Below are 22,100 nucleotides of genomic sequence, written 5' to 3' on the forward strand. Positions count from 1 at the left end.
CCATCTCTCTACATGTTATTTCAGATTTAGCTGTGGGGTCACTGATCAACTGCACAATTATGTTATCCTCCACTTGCACGCATTTAAAAGCTAATGGGAGGGGCAATATCATGATCTGGGAAAAATCGTTTAAATATCAGTGCAGTAAATGATCAATGCGATTAGAAAGCAATATTCAAGATGCGGTTTTATGTTCAGTTTTAAGATACCCACCAGTTGCAACAACCCTAATTCCGAAACCGATCCCCACAGGTCAAAACACTGGTTTTATTTTGCCTATTTCGGACTCTCTGACCTGCAAAGCTGAGTGTTGGCATACTGCCGAAATCCCACAATCTTTCATTTTTACAGAACGTGTATTATTCCGCATTCGCTTTATTCGGTTTTACCTTGGGGCGGGTGGGGGAGACTGGATCAGCGCGAATCATTCCCAAGCAACCCAGCTGCTCCAAGGGATTGAAGGAAATAAAGGGGCCGCGGTCTGTCACCGCATCAAAGCCACTCAACAGGGCTCCTGTGTCTCAGTGGCTTAACGGGAGTTTGTCCTAACCTGAATTAGTCACTCAGACCAAGGTGAGACGGTCTGACATTCGTTTTTCACCATATAGACATTTTATACATTTTAATAACTGTCTCCATCTTGCTCGCAGTTATTAGACTGCGTCAAAGTCCGGGAGTGGTTGGTGCCTCGGGCCAACCAGGGACAGCTTGTCAGTGAATTGCAGTATTTCTCCGGGTGGTGGTTCCTGTCAAACGGACACACAAGCAATAAACAACAGGTCAGGAGGTTAGCTTTGGGTGCGGGAGTGGCTCACCTCCTGTTCGTTCTCCCCAGGCTCGGCTGAAACCCCGATCTCAGTTGGTAGCTCCACCAGGTCGGTCACTCTGATTAGGCCGTCGTGCAGGAAAAGCGTCTCCTCTTTCACCGAGAGCCACTGGGCCGAATCGGCCGCAGCTGCGGCCGCCACTGCAGCCGCCGCCGCCATGGCTCCCGAGGGCCGGCGCCAACACACGGACAGCGCGCTACCGCCTCACACCGCCGCCATTGCAACCCGTCGATCTCTTCAGCCCCTCAGCAGGGAAATGTTTATAACAGAGGGAGAGAAAAGGGGGAAGAACACCCCAGCAACCAGAAAGGGGAGGAGAGCGGGCGGGGCAACTGGGGAGGGTGGGGGAGGCTCAAACACAGTCAACCCCTCCGAGGATAAACTGCCGAGAGCGCGGGGGAGGAGAGGGTTGCTGGCGGCCGCTTGGATAGGGCTGGGTCTTGGTCCCTCACTCAGTGACAGTCGGAGCGGCGCCGCTTTCACACCCAGCGGCCGTCAGCGCTCACACTGACGCCATATTGGACAGATAAGGGACAGTCCCCAAAATGCACCGCGTCACGCACGGCGGCGCGCACAGCCGGCAATCCACCAGCAGGGGGCAATGGCCAGTCGGGGCTCTTCCACCAGCAGGGGCTTCACCCACTGCAGAAAGGCTGACACCCGAGATGTCGGACAGGATTGTACGGGGGGGGGGGGCAGGCGGGGTACTTCATCATTGGCATGGTTTCACGTGGGGACAAAAAAGGAATCCAGGAAAACTACTCATCCGGGAGGTGCACGGGGAGACCGATTAACCAACAGCTGGGAAATCAAAGTAGAATGGTATAAAAACAGAAAGAAGGACCCGTGAGAAAGGGGGCCAATCTTCCCAGGAATGGGCAGAAGAATCGGATGAAATTCATCACAAAAATGAAAGTATACACCAGTGGCGAATCTGTAGGGAAAGTAGGGGCAACCCAATAGGGAATAGGCTTACATCAAAGAACAATTAAAAGCGGGAGGCTAACAATCCCCGGAGTGTTTTACGCTTTGGACACGATTCATGGGCAAAGAGATGTTCATTAAATAGCGAGAATACGTAACACAACAGTGCACAGCAGAATTGACACACCAAGACAACTCACAATAATATACAAGAATGCAGTCAGACGGGGCTGGGGTTGGGAGATGTCACACCATAAAATACTTCGCAGGGAAAGGAGTAAATAAACGATTATAGGAATATTCCACTATGGTAATAAAATAATACAAACTGAATAACAAAAACAAAGTGCTGGAGGAACTCAGTGGGTTGGCAATATCTGTGGAGAGAAAAGAAGATTTGCCTTTTCAGCTTTCATTTCAGATTTCAAGCAGCTGCGGTGTCTTGCTTTTATTTGAGCATATAACTGTGGGTGTCATCATTAGTGTGCAGAGTTCGGGCTTTGGGCAATAGAGGAGCTACCAACGTGTTCACACATTGAACCCCTCCAGTATCAGGATAATAATATTGCATACTTTTTTGTGTTACCAAGGTACAGTATCCATCACTTAGAAGAGGATCAGTAATAAACATAAGTACAGAGGAATATATACATTGCTACCAATGTCAGTAAAACACAAGACCGGAGGCAACAGTAGGAATCGCCATCAGGGCAGTAGCATCAATGAACACGAACTGGAATATTGCAGCAATATGTAAAACAAGAGTCAACACAGGAATGGGAACAGTAACCGAGCATACACAGCAGGAATAAACTATTGGGGAAATAGCAAAAAATTAATTGCTTGCGGAACTCGGCAAGTCTGGCAGCACCCCAATTCCAGCTGTCTTGAAGAGTCACCGGACTCAAAACATTAAATTTGCTTTCTCCCCACAGATGCTGCCATTCCTGTTGATTTTCGCCAGCAATTCCTGTTTTTGTTTTAGGTCTGCAGCATCCACAGTTCTTTATTTCAGTTTGGGGAAATAGCAATATGGCTTTAGAATTGTACGAGGAACATACATTGTACAGAAAGTGGGAAACTACGAATAATAGTGGGAATACAGCATTGAAAACAGCTGAAGATATAAAGAGGAGGAATTGACTGCTCAAAAATAGATATATATTAAGGAGTAGTGGGGAATTTCTTAAAGCAAGATTTTGAGATGTAAACCATAGAGAAATATCCATTTCAGAAGAGATAGGGAAGATATAACAGATGACCAATGCATAATATACTAAGGGGAACATATAATGAACCACAAGGATAAAGTGGGACCCAAAGCTATGAGGAAAACCTGCAATCATGAATAAAACATAAGTAAATGTTGAACAGTACAGTTCAGGATCAATGGGGAGAGAACATCTTATAGCACAAAAAGGCTATGGGAATACACTAAAGAGACTGTAGAAAATATGTAGAAATGAAAGTGCATTTTGCAGGAACATTCAGGAAAACGTTAAGGAAGTAATATGGAATAATGAAAGTGAGAGCTCTCAGAATTAAATAATAAAATGGGCAATAAGGAACATAATATGGCTTGGACTAACAAACACAGGGAAATGAGAGATATGCTGCAGGGTCAATGATGTCAGAGGATGGTGGTGTTAGGATGCTGGTCACTGAAAGAGTCACACTCAGTAAAATACAACCCTACTATTTGCATGGTACAAAATGAATAACAAGCAATTGAACTGCGAAAACATGGAACACTGAGCTATTTTGTTAGTTTACAATGCAGGGTGCAGGGTTTTAATTCAAAATAATTAAGCTCAAATTATCTGATCATTCAAAATTGTTAACATTACATTTACACTTTGCTGTGCACCTTAAATCATTAGGTAATTCACAAATTATTTTGTGCAAAATTGACTAGAATAACAAGAATAGACTGTACTTATGGTATTACATGTACATGCGTATTCATTCCTCTATAATTGTGCTTTAGACCTACAAAAACCTCCTGTAATCAGTAATATTTGCAAGAATAATGTCACTGTACCCTCCAATATATAATGTCAAAGGATAATTCACATTATTTTTATTTCATTAATGCATCATATACATGTCCACTTCCAGTGCTAAAATCCCAGAATGTCATGCAATCAAGATAGAATGTTACTTATTTATTAGCTTTGGTAATACATTTTGCATTAGATGACAGTTCACCTCAATTGTTGCAAAACAACAGTTTAGATTATATTTTCATCCTTGCCACCAGGGTATTAAGCAATTGGACTGCAATAAAAATAGACAGGGAGAATCAACATTGGTAATAGAATCTACCTGAATTTTCTCTCATTGAAAATCAATAGTCGAGCAAAATCTTTATCTAACCTTCCAAAAATTACTCAGCATCTTCAATTCTTATGGTTCCTCAGGCTTCCTGTTTCCCTCCACCACCCATCCTAATCCCTCCACCATTACTAAATAAAATTCCAAAAGAACTGCAAATGCTATAAATCAGAAACAAAAACAGAAGTAGCTGGAAGAGCTCAGCAGGTCTTGCAGCATCTGTGAAGAGAAATTAAAGGTAACATTTCAGGTGCAGTGACCCTTCCTCAGACCTGTTCTGAGGAAGGGTCACCTGACCCAAAATGTTAACTCTGATTTCTCTTCACAGATGCTGCCAGACCTGCTCAGCTTTTCCAGCAACTGCTGTTTTTGTGTTTCTCAACCAATACAGTGCTTTCATAAGACAGGCCTTTCTCTCACATAGCTCGTCTCAGCACTTCAAGAACAATCACCCAACTCTTCCCATGCCTCAGCAAATTGCAATAATCCCACATCCAAATGTCATGTGTTGCTAAATTTATCAAGATTCTGTATTCCAAGCCATATAATATCACACTAGTGCTTCTAGATCTATCAATACTCTTTGTTCTGAGCTCCTTCATGTAACCTCACTGACCTCTCATGGATTCAATCAATCCTTAATTCTTTAAATTCCTCAAGCCTTTTCCAGTCTCAAAACTACTTAAGTCCACCCACATGATGGCCTGAAGACTTTCAAGCCTCAGACTTTTGTTTACTGTACACATAAGCCAATTGAATAGCTTTAGGTTTCAACCTTCTCGTTGGAATACTGCAAAATTTTAAGCCCCCCTCCAAGATCTCAGGGACATATCTCAGAGTCTTCTTAGACTCCAAAGTTCTTCTACCCCATAACTCCTAATTATATCAAGGTCCAGCATTCCTGGCATGCCATTCCACATTTCCATATGCACCCTCTATAGTCCTACTAGGCCCAGCCCAATTCCCTCTTCCTCCCTTTCTCCCCTGGCCTAACTTGAGTATCCTCCTGGCTCCATCTTCAGTTTTGACCTTAAAATAAGCTCTCTTCAGAAATGTTCATCTGAGCAAGTGGCAGTTCTATTGGCATTTGCAGCTTATCTGTTCTGCATGTAAGATCTTGAAAGATATGCTTTGAGACAAGATACTGTTACTGTACCAAGGAATAAGAAAAGGCTCTGCTGATTCATTAAAAAGTGTCCTATTCCTAGAAACTATAAAGGAGATATTAACTTCTTTTGGACTAATTCCAAGTTGCCCATTAACTGTTATGGTTTTAATATCATGCCAATGTCCCTTTGTGAATTGCATTACTTGTAAATAAGCCAGAATAGTAATGTAGCCCAGATAATGTATATTATCTGCATAAATCTTTAGGAAATGTACCAGGTGACTTATGTATTCCCTGTTCACAATTACTCTGATCAAGAAGCTACACACATTAAAAGAATTTTTAACAAACAGCGATTTCAGTTCATAATGAATACAGTCTGTTTTTGGAAACTATTAGCAAGCTATTCAAGCATGGGAAGGTGATTGGCTTAAGTTGCAAAACAAATAAAATAACTAGAGACTGATTTTCCTTAATTGGGTGAACACTAAAAAGAAATCTGTTGTATCAGTAAATCAAGGGGTGAATCTGTAAAACAAATGATCACATCATAACCATGATCAAATTAAACTGTAACTTTATTTTCTTTTAAGTCTCTATTCCCTTTGACTCTCTTTTGACTGATTGACTCCCTTGTTAAAGTATCACTCCAGAGGCAGGATCAATAATGTAGCTGTTATGCATGTGTGAATCATGACAGTGAGTTGGTTGAGGTTAGTTGAGAATACTACACGGGAACCAGCTCACTGATTTTCAAATTCACTTAAAAGTTTTTGCATAGTGATCTGGAATATTAATACGTTTTTCATTTTCCAACCCTAGTCCAGAGATTAGTGCAGCCCCTACATGAGATTGATAGACGCACTCATAAATTTGGGATTAAACCTGATACTTAAGTAAAGCAAAAACGTTATCTGAACCCTGCAGTTTGATTTGCCAGTAACCTAGTCACAGTTTGATGAGATAACTCATACATGGCATTTCAGTAATTAAGAAGGAAGTTCAGAATTAATAACCCACATACTTCTGCTGCTTCTCCTGCTTCCTGTTGGATAGTTTTGACACTTGGATTTCTGTCTCTCGTTTGCAGCAGTTAGAGGACAGAGTTAGCCACCACCTGCTGAATCAAGTTTGTTGAGATCTGCATTTTTGCACTTGGAGATTCAGGGTTTTCCTTTAGGTTTATTATGCACAAATTCTATGGGGCCTGTTCTGTTCTCAGTAACCACCAGGATCAGTTTTGTAAGACACTTGTCCTCAGGATGGTTGCCTCCCTGTTGTTATGCAAACATAATGTGCAAAAAAAATCCCTTGTGATTGGTATATGCTCCAGATTCTAGAACCTCAGCATTATTTTTAATCTTGACAATCACTACGACAGTAGTATATTGACCAATCACAATACACAAAACACCTCTGATGGTCAGTGATCTCATTGCAATGTCACAATCACATGTACTCAAATGCAAGTACTCATGTACTCAACACTAAACAATATTAGGGCTGATCATTGCTTTTTGGAATATCTTGTTGCAAAACATAAAATGACATTACTCTTGGGCCAAGGGATTGCCTGCAGTGACAACAAGTCATGTCGACCAGAGGAGCCAGATATTTATATTGATACAACAAAGCTTGAGGTTGTGTTCTTCATCTCCTTATGCTTGAGCTATTTAAAATAATTCTACACAATGATGATTTGTTCTTACAGCTACAATTTAGTCAGTATAATTTCAGAACCAGATAGAAGAACAATGATGACATTAATATAACACATTTAGCTTTATTGTAAATTTCATGCCAATCATGCCAGTCTTCTGAATATATAGATGGAGTTTTGATAGAAGAAGCTATCATTTATTAGTACCCACTCTTGAGTTATGAATGATGTTGGGCACCAGTCACTTAAAAAGTTCCAAAGTTTCCAGATTGCATATCCAGATATTCTTGGACTTCCAAAAACTCCCAGAACACAGATCCATATTCTCATTTGTCCACATTTTCTTTTATCTATCCTTGTTGCAATACATTTCTGACTGCGTCTCTCCCCTTCTAACCCAATACATGTTGAGCTGAATCTTGTCACACATTGGAAAAGTAACATTTTTGCCATGTTTCATGGATGGTATCTCTCCTCAGATCCAAGATTCTTTTCTTACACAAACATGCCAGACTTACCTCATTAACTAACCACTCCATTAACTAACTCTTACCTGATACTAGTCTGATTTTCCTTTTTGCCCTAAACAGAAATACTCACCGCTACCGAGATATGCTGACCGGCACAGCTGGTCAGGCAGCATCCGAAGAGCAGGAGAATCAATGTTTCGAGCATGAGCTCTTCATCAGGAATGGAGGGGGAGTTGAAGTGTTCGGCCACGGGTGGTAGGTTTGTTTAGTCCAAGAAATATACTCTGAAATGGTCCACAATTTGGCGTCCTGTTTCCCCAGTGTAGTGGAGACCACATTGAGAGCAACAGACACAGTAGACGACATGTGTGGAGGTGCAGGTAAATTTTTTTTGGATGTAGAAGGATCCTTTGCGGCCTTGGGCAGAGGTGAGGGGAGGTCTGGGCACAGGAATTGCACTTCTTGCAGTGGCAAGGAAAGGTGTCGGGAGTGGAGGGTGGGTTTTGGGGGACATGGACCAAACAAGGGAATCATGGAGGGAACGCAAATAGGGGTGGGGAGGGAAATATATCCCTGGTGGTGGTGTCTGTAGGTGGTGGAAATGGTGGAGGATGACGCGTTGTATCCAGAGGTGGATGGGGTGGAAGGTGAGGACCAGAGGGGTTCTGTCCTTGTTGAAATTGGAGGGGTGGGGTTCAAGGGTGGAGGTGCAGGAAGTGGAGGAGTTGCACTAGAGGACATTGTTGACCATGTGGGAGGTTCTGTCGTGGAATTGGACCACCTGGAAGCGGATACAGAGGAGGCGGAAGAATTGGGAATACAGGAGGCAGGTGGGAGGAGGTATAGTCCAGGTAGCTAGAGTTGGTGGGTTTGAAATATATGTCGATGTCGAGTTGATCACCAGAAATGGAGGTGGAGAGGTCCAGGAAGGGGAGGGAGGTATCCGAGATGGTGGAAGGCTTTTGTGAAGTTGATGAATTGTTCAACTGCCTTGTGGGAGCACGAGATGGCGACAATACAGTCATCAATGTAGTGGAGGAAAAGGTGAGGAGGGGTCCCCGTGTGGCTGCGTAAGATGTACTGTTCCACATACCTGGCAAAGAGACAGGCATTGCTGGGGCCTATGGCTAACCTCTTGGTCTGGACAAAGTGGAAGGATTCGAAGGAGAAATTGTTGAGGGTGAGGACCAATTGAATAAGTGTGACAGTGGAAGGGTACTAATTGGAGGAAGAAACAGAGAGTCTTGGAGGCCTTCATCAAGGTGGATGGATGTATACAGCGACTGGATGTCCACAATGAAGATGAGATGTTGGGCATCAGGGAAACGAAAGTCAGGGAGGAGGTGGAGGGCATGGGTGGTGTCCTGAATGTATGTGGGGAGATGCTGGACCAAGGGGGACAGGACAGTGTCAAGGTATGCAAGGATAGATTTGGTGGGGCAGGAGCAGGCTGAGACGATTGGTCGACCGGGGCAGTCAGGTTTATGAATTTTGGGTAGAAGGTAGAACTGGGTGGTGTGGGGTTCCCGGACTATGAGGTTGGAGGCTGTTGGTGGGTGACCTCCTGAGGTGATGAGATTGTGTACGGTCTGGGAGATGAGTGTTTGGTGATGGGAGGTGAGATTGTGGTCGAGGGGACAGTAGGAAGAGGTGTCCGTGAGTTGGCATCTGGCTTCAGCAGTGTAGACGTCAGAGTGCCAAACTACCACTATGCCACCCCACCCCCCCTTTGTTTGCTGGTTTGATCGTGAGGTTGGGGTTGGAGCAGAGGGAGTGGAGGGCTGCTCGTTGTGAGGGTGAGAGGCTGAAGTGGGTGAGAGGGGTGAACAGGTTGAGGCAGTTAATGTTGCGGTGGCAGTTGGAGATGAAGAGATCGAAGGTGGGTAGCAGGCCAGCATGGGTGTCCAGGTGGATGGGGTGTGTTGGAGGCAGGAGAAGGGGTCCTGATGGAGGCAGGAGGGTGGGCGGGTGTCCTGATGGGAAAAGTAAGCCCAGAGGTGGAGGCGGCTGGAGAAAATTTTGAGGTCGCAATGTCTCTCATTCCTGATGAAGAGCTTATGCTTGAAATATCGACTCTCCTACTCCTCAGGAATGACCGGCTGTGCTTTTCCAGCACCACACAGTTCAACTCTAATCTCCAGCATCTGAAGAACTCACTTTCTCCCTGCTACTGGGATATCCCATGAACCCTGGCACAAGAATTATCTTTAAAAGGCTGTTGTGCACCTCCTCAAGCGCTGTCAATCTACAGCTGCTCTCCACGGTTCATAAGATTTTCCCTAGACATGGTAGATAAGGGGAAATTGCCACTAGCTTTGTGCACAAGAATTTGGACATCTTGGTGGATGGGGTGCAGCAGAATAGGAGCATCCTGTTCCCACAGAATTAGCAGAAGAGACCACAACGTCAGGCCCTGCCTGCCTGCCTAGTCTAAGGTTCCCACTCAGGTCTGTGCGAACTGGAGGAACATTGAGCAGGAAGAAGATCAACGACCAACTCTGCCCCACTGGGGTAGGTCTACCATCTTTTATCTGCTATCTCAAACTGACTCTATGTCTTCTACTGCACACATTTCCCACAAAGTCTGATGATCTACCATTCTCACTATCATACATAACAACTCACTCACTCTTAACCAACTTATTTCCCCCCCAACCACTAACCCTGCATGGCCACTGTGGTTACCTACTCACTCATTCAGAACACCTCATCACCTTCCCTCTATCTGCATTAGCACTGACACCTATGCTACACATTTGCATCTTACTCAATCCCTTTCTCCCATACAAGGAGAAAACAGTAGGTCAGAAAGAGCTAAGACCAGTGCTCAACATTTGGCTCCTCACCCCTATAAGGAAACGATTCTGATCCTGACCATCGTGACTAGATAAATGATCGTGGCCAGACCTCTGGACTGATATTAAAGACTGCCCTTGACTTACTGAACCCAGATCCCCTGACTGATGGATATCTCACTTGATTTGACTGAGGACATGGGAACCTCAGCACTTGCAATTTCCTTCCAAGTCACAAACCATCCTGTCAGGGAACTATATCACCATTCCTCCAATGTCTCAGAGCTGCTCTCCTAACAGCACCCTAAATGTACATTACATCACAAAAACCGCTGCAGTTAAAGAACACAGATTACCACTACTACCACGCTTCCTTCTCAAGGGCAAGTAGGAAGGATCAACAAATGCTGCCCTATCAGCATTGCTTACTTTTATTAATTAATTTATTTTAAAAATAGTGACTTATCAAAGGGTCAAAGTGGAAATCTGACTATTACTACTATTATAATTAGTTATTGGTGCAATTCCTGTGAATGGAATCAATGTTTCTCCCATTGCAGTTTTTGTTCCTATTCTGTCCTCTTTTCCCTGCCCCTGGTTTCCCATTTTTGTTTGTGTGCCTCTGGGTTCTGACAACATTTTGCCCAAGAACTGTGAGAGTGAATCTATGAGCAAAGATATTAAAGCACTGGAGGCCTAACCATTGTAAGACAAATTCAAAAATCATATGTTGAAATGTCACATGGTCAGACATTCAATGATAAAACTTCTGGAAATTCCCCAGACTAGTGAGAGTTCCTAATGACAGCAAAATCTCCTGTACCAGGACATTGGTGAGGACACACTAGGAGTATTGTGTTCAGTTTTGGTCACCTTGTTATAGGAAGGATGTTATTAAATTGGAAAGAGTGCAGAAGAAATTTACAAGGATGTTGCCTGGCCTCAATGGTTTGAGTTATAGGGAAAGGTTAATAAGCTAGGACTTTTTTCTTTAGAGAGTAGAAGACTGAGGGGACATCTTATAAAGGTGTATAAGATCATGAGAGGCATGGATAGGGTGAATGCACTCTGTCTTTTTCCCAGGGTTGGGGAATTGAGGACTAGAGGGCATCAGTTTAAGGTTAGAGGGGAAATAATAAAAGGGATCCTGAGGGGCAACTTTTTTACACAGAGGGTGTTATGCACATGCTGAAAATGTGTTGCTGGAACAGCGCAGCAGGTCAGGCAGCATCCAGGGAACAGGAGAATCGACGTTTCGGGCATAAGCCCTTCTTCAGGATATGCATATGGTATGACCTGCCAATGGATGTGGTTGAGGCGGTTACATTAACAACATTTAAAAGGCATTTGGCCAAATACATGAATAGGAAAGGATTTGAAGGATATGGGGCAAGTCCAAGGAAATGGGGTTAGCGTGGTCATTTTGGTCATCATGGACCAGTTTATCTCCGTGCAGTTGTTAAAAATCACACAACACCAGGCTATCATTCAACAGGTTTATTTAGAAGCACAAGCTTTTGGAGCGCTGCTCCTTCATCAGGTAGCTAGTGGGGCAGGATCTTAGGACTTCCACATCTGTGCTGTAGGACTCTATGACGTTGTTTCCATTAGGTAAAGTAATTAGGAAAATATTTTGCTTTGATGTTCTTTAACAAGCTTTTAGTAGTTGATACAAAACTGGCAGAAGTCACCTTTTAAAATCTGGTTTATTATTAAAATCTCTTTCCCTCACAGAATTTTCAGCAAGATATCTTTCTGAAGAATTTCAATATCATTATTTGGAAATGTAAGCTTCCTGAATTTAATGCCTCACATTGTACCAGCTGAAGGAGCACTTGGTTCACTGGATATTTGTGATTGTGAACAGTGCTTCATCCATCACGGCATATGACGACTAATATTTTGCTTATTAAACACTAATGCATACATAGATCCCTTCTCTGAGGCCCACTAGAGTAGAGAATGTTAATCTGTCTTCCTATTAAAATCGAGGAACTTTTAAATCATTATCCACTTCTACTTGATCAACCTTGTCTTTTTACATGTTCTTGCCAAATATTTGTCTCAGTATTTTGCCCTTAATCTAGAGACCTCATTTAAGAAAGGTAGAGTCGTCCCTATGTATCCAGGATTATAGGAATGACAGTATGGTTACAATGCTAAAGGAGGCCATTCAGACCTTCATGTCTATGCCAGCTCTCTGCAAGAACAACATTGCTCTTTATTCCCATTCTTCTTCCTTTTCCCTATTGTGTGACAATTATTTTCTCTTCAGATGCTTATCTAATTGCCTTTTGAATGATACAATTTTATCTGCCTCCACCAAACTCTCAGTTACTGCATTCCAGATATTAATCACTTGCTACATACAAACGATTTTCCTGATGTTCCCATCCCAACTTTTGTCATTCAGTGTGTGTCTCCTCTGTCTCTCCAATTCTATATAGAACACGGGGCGGCACGGTGGCACAGTGGTTAGCACTGCTGCCTCACAGCGCGAGACCCGGGTTCAATTCCCGCCTCAGGCGACTGACTGTGTGGAGTTTGCACATTCTCCCCGTGTCTGCGTGGGTTTCCTCCGGGTGCTCCGGTTTCCTCCCACAGTTCCAAAGATGTGCAGGTCAGGTGAATTGGCCATGCTAAATTGTCCATGCTAAATTGTCCATAGTGTTAGGTAAGGGGTAAATGTAGGGGTATGGGTGGTTTGCGCTTCGGCGGGTCGGTGTGGACTTGTTGGGCCGAAGGGCCTGTTTCCACACTGTAAAGTAATCTAATCTAATCTAACACTTTGAACACTCTTTCAAACTTTCTCTCAACCTTCTCTTCTCTAGGGAGAACAAGCCTAATTTCTCTACTCTATTGTCAAATCTGAAATCTTTCATCCCTGAAATCATTCTCACAAGGCTTTCTGTACCATCTTTAAAGTCTTCACATCCTTCCTCAAGTCCCAGAAAAGGACACAAACTCAGTTAAGAGTGAATCAATGTTTTATAACATTTTACCATAACTTTCTTGCTTTTGCTCATTATGCCTCTGACTGAAGAGCCCAGGATCCGATCCCATTTGCCTTTTCAATGACTTTCCCAACCTGTTTTGCCACGTTCAATGATTTCTGTATATGAATCCCCAAACACTCAGTCCATGCAATCTTTAGAATTGTACCCTGAAGATTATGTTGCCTCTCCTAATTCTTCATATAAAAATAAATTAGTTTACACTTCTCTGCATTAAATTTCACCTGTTACTTATTCCCATTCCATGTTTGTTCCCTCTTGAAGTCTATCATTATCCCACTCATATTCACAATACTACAATTTTTGTGTCATCCACAAATTTTGTAATTGCACTCTGTAAATTCATGAATTAATAAATCAAGAAAACCAATCAAGAAACACCTCAGAGAATGCTGTAGTGACTGGAAGGTTGGCCAGGTGAACCTTATAGAATATGAGTTCCCTGGCTGGGGATGTTAACCTGGTCCAGTCAGGGAGTCCTGGCTGACAGATATAAATAAGAGTGGCAGGGGTTCTGTTCACACTAGGAGCCAGCTCTGAGCCAGCTGGGTCAGTGTCATGTACTGTGCACATGCAAGTAAAGGGTGACTTAATGATGGGATACTGGCCTTTGTGGAGTTATTTCAGTGGCAACAAGAGAAAAACACACTTTTGAAGAGATTCGCTCGCAACAGCTGTCTTTGAGTTGGGGTAAGCCTTTCTGGTATTATGCTGCTATTTTAGAAGCTTGACATGTTCGACCCTGCTGTCAAAGACTGGGCCCAGTATATGGAAAGAATGCCGCTTTTTTTCTGAGCAAATGATTTTGGGGCAGATAAAAAGCAGCAAGTAATTCTCCTGACATCTTGTGGACCCACAGCTTTTTCAGTCATTAGAAGCCCAACCTTCCTAGGGGCGTCAGATGAGAAAATCTTTCAAGAGTTGACAAAGGAATATTATGATCTCAAGCCTCCTCTAATTCTGCAGCACTATTGGTTTTACTTGGCAGTTGAGGAACCAGACGAATCCATGTCAGGAAGTTTGATGAGGTTCAGACGACTAGCAGAGGCATGTGGTTTTGGTTTAACCTAAGTGAGATGCTGAGAAACTGATTGGTGTATGGGATTAATGATGTGACCATGCAAAAGTGCCTACTAGCTGAAGTGCAACTGGATTTCAAATAGGCACTACAACTGGCTTTATCAATAGGAAATGCAGCAGGCAAAACTTATGAGTTATAGGGTATTTTTTTATAAGTGAACACCCTCAACAGGTTGACTGAGCTTGAGGAACACATTTAAGTGAAGGTAATTACATAGCCTCAGTCAGGACGCATCCTGAACAGAGGGACTCTAGATTAGCTCCAAAGTCCCAAAACAAAGCCAAGGCTTGGCCAAACAAGGATCCAGACCATCAAGCCATTGTAGTTGCTGCCAATATGTGGACTTGAGACAGAAAAAGAATTCTACTAGGCCTGAACTGAGTAAGAGAACTAACAGGCTGGTACCTCGGAGAATGTACATCCTGGAAAGTCCAGCTGGTTTGGAAGAGTTAAATTGCTTAGCAACATCCAGATCTGAACCAATCAAAATAAATATCTGGTTAAATGGTCAACCAGTTCTAATGGAGGTTGATAGCGGCACAACTGTATCAATGGTTATGGAACCAGACTTTACCAAAATTCGCTGTGGATTCCAACTCTTAAATTTGCAAAAGACTTTGGCTAGGCCGAGAACCTGTATTGGGGAACCCCTACAGATTAAAGGTACAACTTCAGTTCTGATCTCTTCTGAGAAGCAACTGGTTTCGATTAGATTACTTACAGTGTGGAAATAGGCCCTTCAGTCCAACAAGTCCACACTGACCCGCCACCCACACCCATTCCCCTACATTTATCCTTCACTTAACACTACAAGCAATTTAGCAAAGCCAATTCACCTAACCTGCACATTTTTGGACTGTGGGAGGAAACCAGAGCACCCAGAGGAAACCCACGTAGACAATGTGCAAACTCCACACAGTCACCTGAGGCGGGAATTGAACCCGGGTCTCTGGCACTATGAGGCAGCAGTGCTAACCACTTTGCCCCCGTGCTGCCCATTTAGTTACACAGATTGTAGTAAAGGCCTTGGGCCCAACTTTGATGGGGCAAAATTGGTTGAGAAAGATTCAACTTGACTGGCTCAACATTTTTCAATTAGAAAATGGCTGCCTGAATGAAATCCTAATTAAATATATGAAAGTTTTTCAGGAAGATCTAGGGACAGTCAAAAGGGGCAAAGGCCAAAGGGAAATATGCCTTTATAGACAAGGAAGGTTTGGCAGTCATCTTTGGAAGTTGACTGCAAACATTTCGTCCCCTGCCTAGGTGATATCTTCATTGTTTTGGAGCTTCCTGTGAAGCGCGGCTGTACTACGTCATTTGGAATTTATTTGGTTCCATTCCTGCTACTTCCAGTTGCCGGTTCCGGTTATTCATTGTAGTGGCCAATATATTGGGTCTAGGTCAATGTGCTTGTTGATGGAGTCTTCTAGAAATTCTCTGGCTGTACTCTGTTTGGGTAATCCTATGATCGTTGTGTTGTCCCAGTCGAATTTGTGGTCCTTGTCATCTGTGTGTGTTCTGAGTGCGTACAATTACAAGTTGGAACACCATCTGGAAGGCCAAGCGGCAAATGCAGCTACCTTAAGCTGCCTCCTACTGACTGTAATGTTTGAAATTTCATTTTTATACCTACAACTAAAAATGTATGCAATATGTAATTTTTAACCTTATTGTATATGTTTTATGCAATACCATAATTATTGCAAGGTTTAACTTTTAACTTTGTTCTTTCTTTCTACCTTGTTCTTCAGATTCTGTACTAGGCACTTGTACCCAAGATGGTGCCTTGTGTGGCAACATTATACACATTTCACTCTAACTCCTGTACTTTTGTACTTGAGGACACATTACAATAAATCAAAATCCAATCTAAAGTCAAAATCATAAGATTTTCAAGATCTACTGAAGCTTTGAAAATATTATTTTGAACTAAGGCTATAAGTTAAGCAAAGTATTGCAACCAAGTGAAATCTGCCATTTTTAATTCGAGTCATAGATTCATAGAGCTGTACAGAACGGAAACAGACCCTTTGGTCAAACCCATCTATGCCGACCAGATATCCCAACCCAATCTAGTAGCACCTGCCAGCACTTGGCCCATATCCCTCCAAACCCTTTCTATTCATATACCCATCCAAATGCCTTTTAAATGTTGCAATTGTACAAGCCTCCACCATTTCCTCTGGCAGCTCATTCCACACACGCACCACCCTCTGAATGAAATAGTAGCCCCTTAGGACTCTTTTATATCATTCCCCTCATCCTAAACCTATGTCCTCTAGTTCTGGTCTTTCCCAACCCAGGGAAAAGTCCTTGTCTATTTACCCTATCCATGCCCATCATGATTTTATAAACTTCTATAATTTAAGATAATGTAAAATTTAAAACCTCTGAAAGATAGAATCAAGGAAATCCCTAAGGCCTTCTATAGGTATATCAGGAATAAAGGAATGACTAGAGTAACATTAGGGCCAATCAAAGATACTAATGGAAAATTGTGTGTGGCATCTGAGAGCAAAGGAGAAGCTGTTAATGAATATTTTTCATCAGTATTACATAGGAAAATGGCAATGTTAGTAACAATATGGAGATACAGCCTACAAAATAAGATGGGATTGAGGTTGACAAAAAGGAGTTTTTAGTAATTTTGGAAGATCTGAAAATAGATAAGTCCCCTGGACCAGATGGGATTTATCCTCAGATTCTCTGGGAAGCCAGGGAGGAGATTGCAGTCTTTAGCTTCGATATTTATGTCATCATTGTCAACAGGAGTACTGCCAGAAGACTGGAGGATAGCAAATGTTCCCTGTTTAAGAAAGGGAGTGAGGACAATCCTGATAATTTTAGGCGAGTCAGCCTTACTTCAGTTGTGGGTAAGATGTTGGAAAAGATTATAAGAGATAGGATTTATAATCATCTGAGAAGGAAGAAGTTGATTAGGGATAGTCAACATAGTTTTGTGAAGGGTAGGTTGTGCCTCACTAACTTTATTGAGTTCTTTGAGAAGGTGACAAAACAAGTAGTTGAAGGTAAAGTGGTTGATGTGGCGTATATGGACTTAAGAAAGGTGTTTCATAAAGTTCCACACAGTAGGCTATTGCACAAAATATGGAGTTTCGGGTTTGAAGGTGATTTAGTGGTTTGGATCAGAAATTGGCTCGCTGAAAGAAGACAGAGAATGGTGGTTGATGGGAAATGTTCATCCTGGAGCTCAGTTACCAGTAGTGTACCACAAAGATCTGTTTTGGGGCCACTGCTATTTGTCATATTTATAAATGATCTGGATGTGGGCGTAGAAGGAAGGATTAGCAAATTTGTGAATGACACTAAGGTAGGAAGAGTTGTGGATAGTGCCGAAGAATGTTGTGGGTTACAGAAGTACATAGGTAAGATGCAGAGCTGGGCTGAGAAGTGGCAAATGGAGTTCAATGCAGAAAAATGTGAGGTAGTTCACTTCGGAAGAAATAACAGGAATGCAGGGTACTGAGCTAATTGTAAAATTCTTGGCAGTGTAGATAAACAGAGAGATCTCAGAGTCCTGGTGCATAAATCCCTGAAAGTTGCCATCCAGGTTGTAGACAATAGACAATAGGTGCAGGAGTAGGCCATTCTGCCCTTCATGCCAGCACCACCATTCATTATGATCATGGCTGATCATCCTCAATCGGTATCCTGTTCCTGCCTTATCCCCATAACCCTTGATTCCACCATCCTTAAGAGCTCTATTCAACTCTTTCTTGAAAGTATCCAGAGGCTTGGCCTCCACAGCCTTCTGGGGCAGAGCATTCCATACACCCACCACCCTCTGGGTGAAGACGTTTCTCCTCAACTCTGTTCTAAATGACCTAACCCTTATTTTTAAACTGTGTCCTCTGGTTCAGGACTCACCCATCAGCGGAAACATGCTTCCTGCCTCCAGAGTGTCCAATCCTTTAATAATCTTATATGTCTCAATCAGATCCCCTCTCAGCCTTCTAAATTCAAGGGTATACAAGCCCAGTCGCTCCAATCTTTCAACGTAAGATAGTCCCGCCATTCCGGGAATTGACCTCGTGAGCCTACACTGCACTCCCTCAATAGCCAGAATGTCTTTCCTCAAATTTGGAGACCAAACCTGCACACAATATTCCAGCTGCGATCTCACCAGGGCCCTGTACAGCTGCAGAAGAACCTCTTTGCTTCTATACTCAATTCTTCATGTTATGAAGGCCAGCATGCTATTAGCTTTCTTCACTGCCTGCCGTACCTGCATGCTTGCTTTCATTGACTGATGTACAAGAACACCTAGATCTCGTTGTACTGCCCCTTTATCTAACTTGACTGCATTTAGGTAGTACTCTGCCTTCCTGTTCTTGCCACCAAAGTGGATAACCATACATTTATCCACATTAAACTGCATCTGCCATGCATCGGTCCACTCACCTAGCCTGTCCAGGTCACCCTGTAATCTCCTAACATCCTCCTCACATTTCACCCTGCCACCCAGCTTTGTATCATCAACAAATTTGCTAATATTACTTTTAATATCATCATCTATATCATTAATGTATATTGTAAAAAGCTGCGGTCCTAGCACTGATCCCTACAGTACTCCACTGGTCACTGCCTGCCATTCCGAAAGGGAGCCGTTTATCACTCCTCTTTGTTTCCTGTCAGCCAACCAATTTTCAATCCAAGTCAGTATTTTGCCCCCAATATCATGCGCCCTAATTTTGCTCACTAACCTCCTATATGGGACTTTATTAAAGGCTTTCTGAAAGTCCAGGTACACTACATCTACTGGATCTCCCTTGTCCATCTTCAGAGTTACATCCTCAAAAAATTCCAGAAGATTAGTCAAGCATGATTTCCCCTTCATAAATCCATGCTGACTCTGACCTATCCTGCTACTGCTATCCAGATGTGTCGTAATTTCATCCTTTATAATTGACTCCAGCATCTTTCCCACCACTGAGGTCAGACTAACTGGTCTATAATTCCCTGCTTTCTCTCTCCCTCCTTTCTTAAAAAAAGTGGGACAACATTAGCCACCCTCAAATCTGCAGGAACTGATCCTGAATCTATAGAACATTGGAAAATAATCACCAACGCATCCACAATTTCTAGAGCCACCTCCTTCAGTACCCTGGGATGTAGACCATCAGGTCCCGGGGACTTATCAGCCTTCAGACCTAACAGTCTCTCCAACACCATTTTCTGGCAAATATAAATTCCCTTCAGTTCAGGTCCTTCAGCCACTGTTACCTCTAGGAGATTGCTTGTGTCTTCCCCAGTGAACACAGATCTGAAGTACCAATTCAACTCTTTTGCCATTTCTTTGTTTCCCGTAATATATTCACCCGTTTCTGTCTTCAAGGGCTCAATTTTAGTCTTAACCATTTTTTTTTCCTTTCACATACCTAAAAAAGCTTTTACTATCCTCCTTTATATTTTTGGCCAGTTTACATTCGTACCTCATTTTTTCTCTGCGTCTTTCCTCCTTAGTAATCCTCTGCTGTCCTTTAAAAGCTTCCCAATCCTCCGTTTTCCCACTCATCTTTGCTATGTTAGACTTTTTCTCTTTTGACTTTATATGTTTCTTAACTTCCCTCGTCAGCCACGGCCACCCCTGCCTCCTCTTAGGATCTTTCTTCCGTTTTGGAATGAATTGATCCTGCATCTTCTGCATTCTACCCAGAAATACCTGCCATTGTTGCTCAACTGCCATCCCTGCTAAGGTATTGCACCATTGAACTTTGGCCAGCTCCTCCCTCATAGCTCCATAGTTCCCTTTATTCAACTGAAATATTGTCACTTCTGATTGTACCCTCTCCCTTTCAAATTGCAGATTAAAGCTTATTGTATTATGGTCACTACCTCCTAATGGTTCCTTCACTTCGAGGTCCCTGATCAAATCCGGTTTGTTGCACAACACCAGATCCAGAATTGCCTTCTCCGTGGTAGGCTCCAGCACCAGCTGTTCTAAGAATCCATCTCGGAGGCACTCCACAAAGTCCCTTTCTTGTGGTCCAGTACCATCTGATTCTCCCAGTCTACCTGCATGTTGAAATCCCCCATAACAACTGTAGTAATATCTTTGCGACAGGCCAATTTCAGCTCCTTATTCAACTTACACCCTACATCCAGACTACTGTTTGGGGGCCTGTAGATAACTCCCAAGAGGGTCTTTCTACCCTTAGAATTTCTCAGCTCTATCCATATTGACTCTACATCCCCTGATTCTAGGTCAAGGGACTGAATATCATTCCTTACCAACAGGGCCACCCCACCCCTTCTGCCCGTCAGTCTGTCCTTACGATAGCATGCATAGCCTTGAATATTCATTTCCCAGGCCCTTTCCACTTGAAGCTATGTCTCCGTTATCCCCACAACATCGTAACTGCCAATTTCCAAATGAGCCTCAAGCTCATCTACCTTATTTCTAATGCTTCATGCATTCATATATAATATTTTAAATTTGTTACTGCCCTCACCTTTCGTATCAATCCCTATTTCACTCAACCTTACGGCATGATCCCTTTTTGAGTTTTCTCCTCCATTGATATCATTGTCTTTCTTGACTTCTCTTGTTCTAACTTTCCCTTCAATTTCCTTCTTAAACCTCAAGTTTGTCCCCTCCCCCCGCTATTTAGTTTAAACGCAGCTGTGTTGCAGTGGCAAACCTGCCTGCCAGAATGTTGGTCCCCCACCTATTAAGGTGCAACCCGTCCCTCTTGTATAATTTATCCTTACAACAAAACATACCCTAGTGATCCAAGAATTTAAATCCTTGCTTCCTGCACCAGTTCCCCAGCCACACATTCAAGTCCATTATCTCCCTGTTCCTGGCCTCTCCAGCCCGTGGAACTGGAAGCAAACTGGAGATAACCACCCTGGACATCCTGCTTTTCAGCTTTCTTCTGAGTTCTCCGAAGTCCCGCTGTAGAATGTCCCTCATCTTCTTCCTGACATCATTTGTGCCGACATATACCACCTCTGGCTCTTCACTTTGCCCTTGAGGATTTCCTGCACTCTGTCTGCGATGTCCTTAATCCTGGCACCAGGAAGGCAACACACCATCCTCAAATCCTGCCTGTTGCCACAGAAACCCTGTTCAGTTACTATCACTATGGAGTCCTCTATTAACACGGCTCTGTGTGATGTCTGACTCCTCGGCTCTGCCTTCACACCAACCTTTGATTGGCAGACCTGACCGCCTCGCGGACTGGCAGTGTCGTCTGTCTCTACTTTTTCCAAAAGATTCTTGACTTTTCTTGTTCTAATTTTCCCTTCAATTTCCTTCTTAAACCTCAAGTTTGTCCCCTCCCCCCTGCTATTTAGTTTAAATGCAGCTGTGTTGCAGTGGCAAACCTGCCTGCCAGAATGCTGGTCCCCCGCCTATTAAGGTGCAACCCGTCCCTCTTCTGTTTCTGACAAGGTACTTCCACTCGGGTCTCTTGCACTTGGCTCCTCTCTGCCTTCCTCACCATCTTCTCCCTTCTACTCCCTTCTGGTATGGTCGGTGTAATAACCTCGCTGAAGGTCCTGTCCAGAAAGATCTCATTCTCTCAGATGAGCCTGAGGTCATTGAGTTCTTTCATCAGTGCTGCAATCTGCTCTGTCAGGTTGATAGGGTTGTTAAGAAGGTATATGGTGTGTTGGCATTTATTAGTAGGGGGACTGAGTTTAGGAACCACAAGGTCGTGCTTCAGCTGTGCAAGACACTTGTAAGACTGCACTTGGAGTATTGTGTGGAGTTCTGGTCACAGCATTATAGGAAGGATGTGGAAGCTTTCGAAAGGATTCAGAGGAGATTTATTAGGATGTTACCTGGTATGGAAGGAAGGTCTTATGAGAAAAGGCTGAGGAAACTGAGGCTGTTTTCATTAGAGAGAAGAAGATTGA

At 43.1% G+C, this 22,100-nt stretch overlaps 1 protein-coding gene across 1 annotated transcript in view; it reads right to left on the reverse strand.

The window, feature by feature from the left end:
• Positions 1–1,380, reverse strand: part of LOC122562401 (probable E3 ubiquitin-protein ligase HECTD4) — a 293,168-nt gene extending 291,788 nt beyond the window's left edge. The window contains exon 1 of the mRNA XM_043715258.1: positions 816–1,380. Within this exon, the coding sequence (XP_043571193.1) occupies positions 816–986 (171 nt within the window). The 5' untranslated portion in view covers positions 987–1,380. The remainder of the gene's footprint in view (positions 1–815) is intronic.
• Between the last annotated feature and the right edge of the window lie 20,720 nt (positions 1,381–22,100).

Source organism: Chiloscyllium plagiosum, chromosome 25 (assembly GCF_004010195.1).
Source record: "Chiloscyllium plagiosum isolate BGI_BamShark_2017 chromosome 25, ASM401019v2, whole genome shotgun sequence".
Taxonomy (NCBI): domain Eukaryota; kingdom Metazoa; phylum Chordata; class Chondrichthyes; order Orectolobiformes; family Hemiscylliidae; genus Chiloscyllium; species Chiloscyllium plagiosum.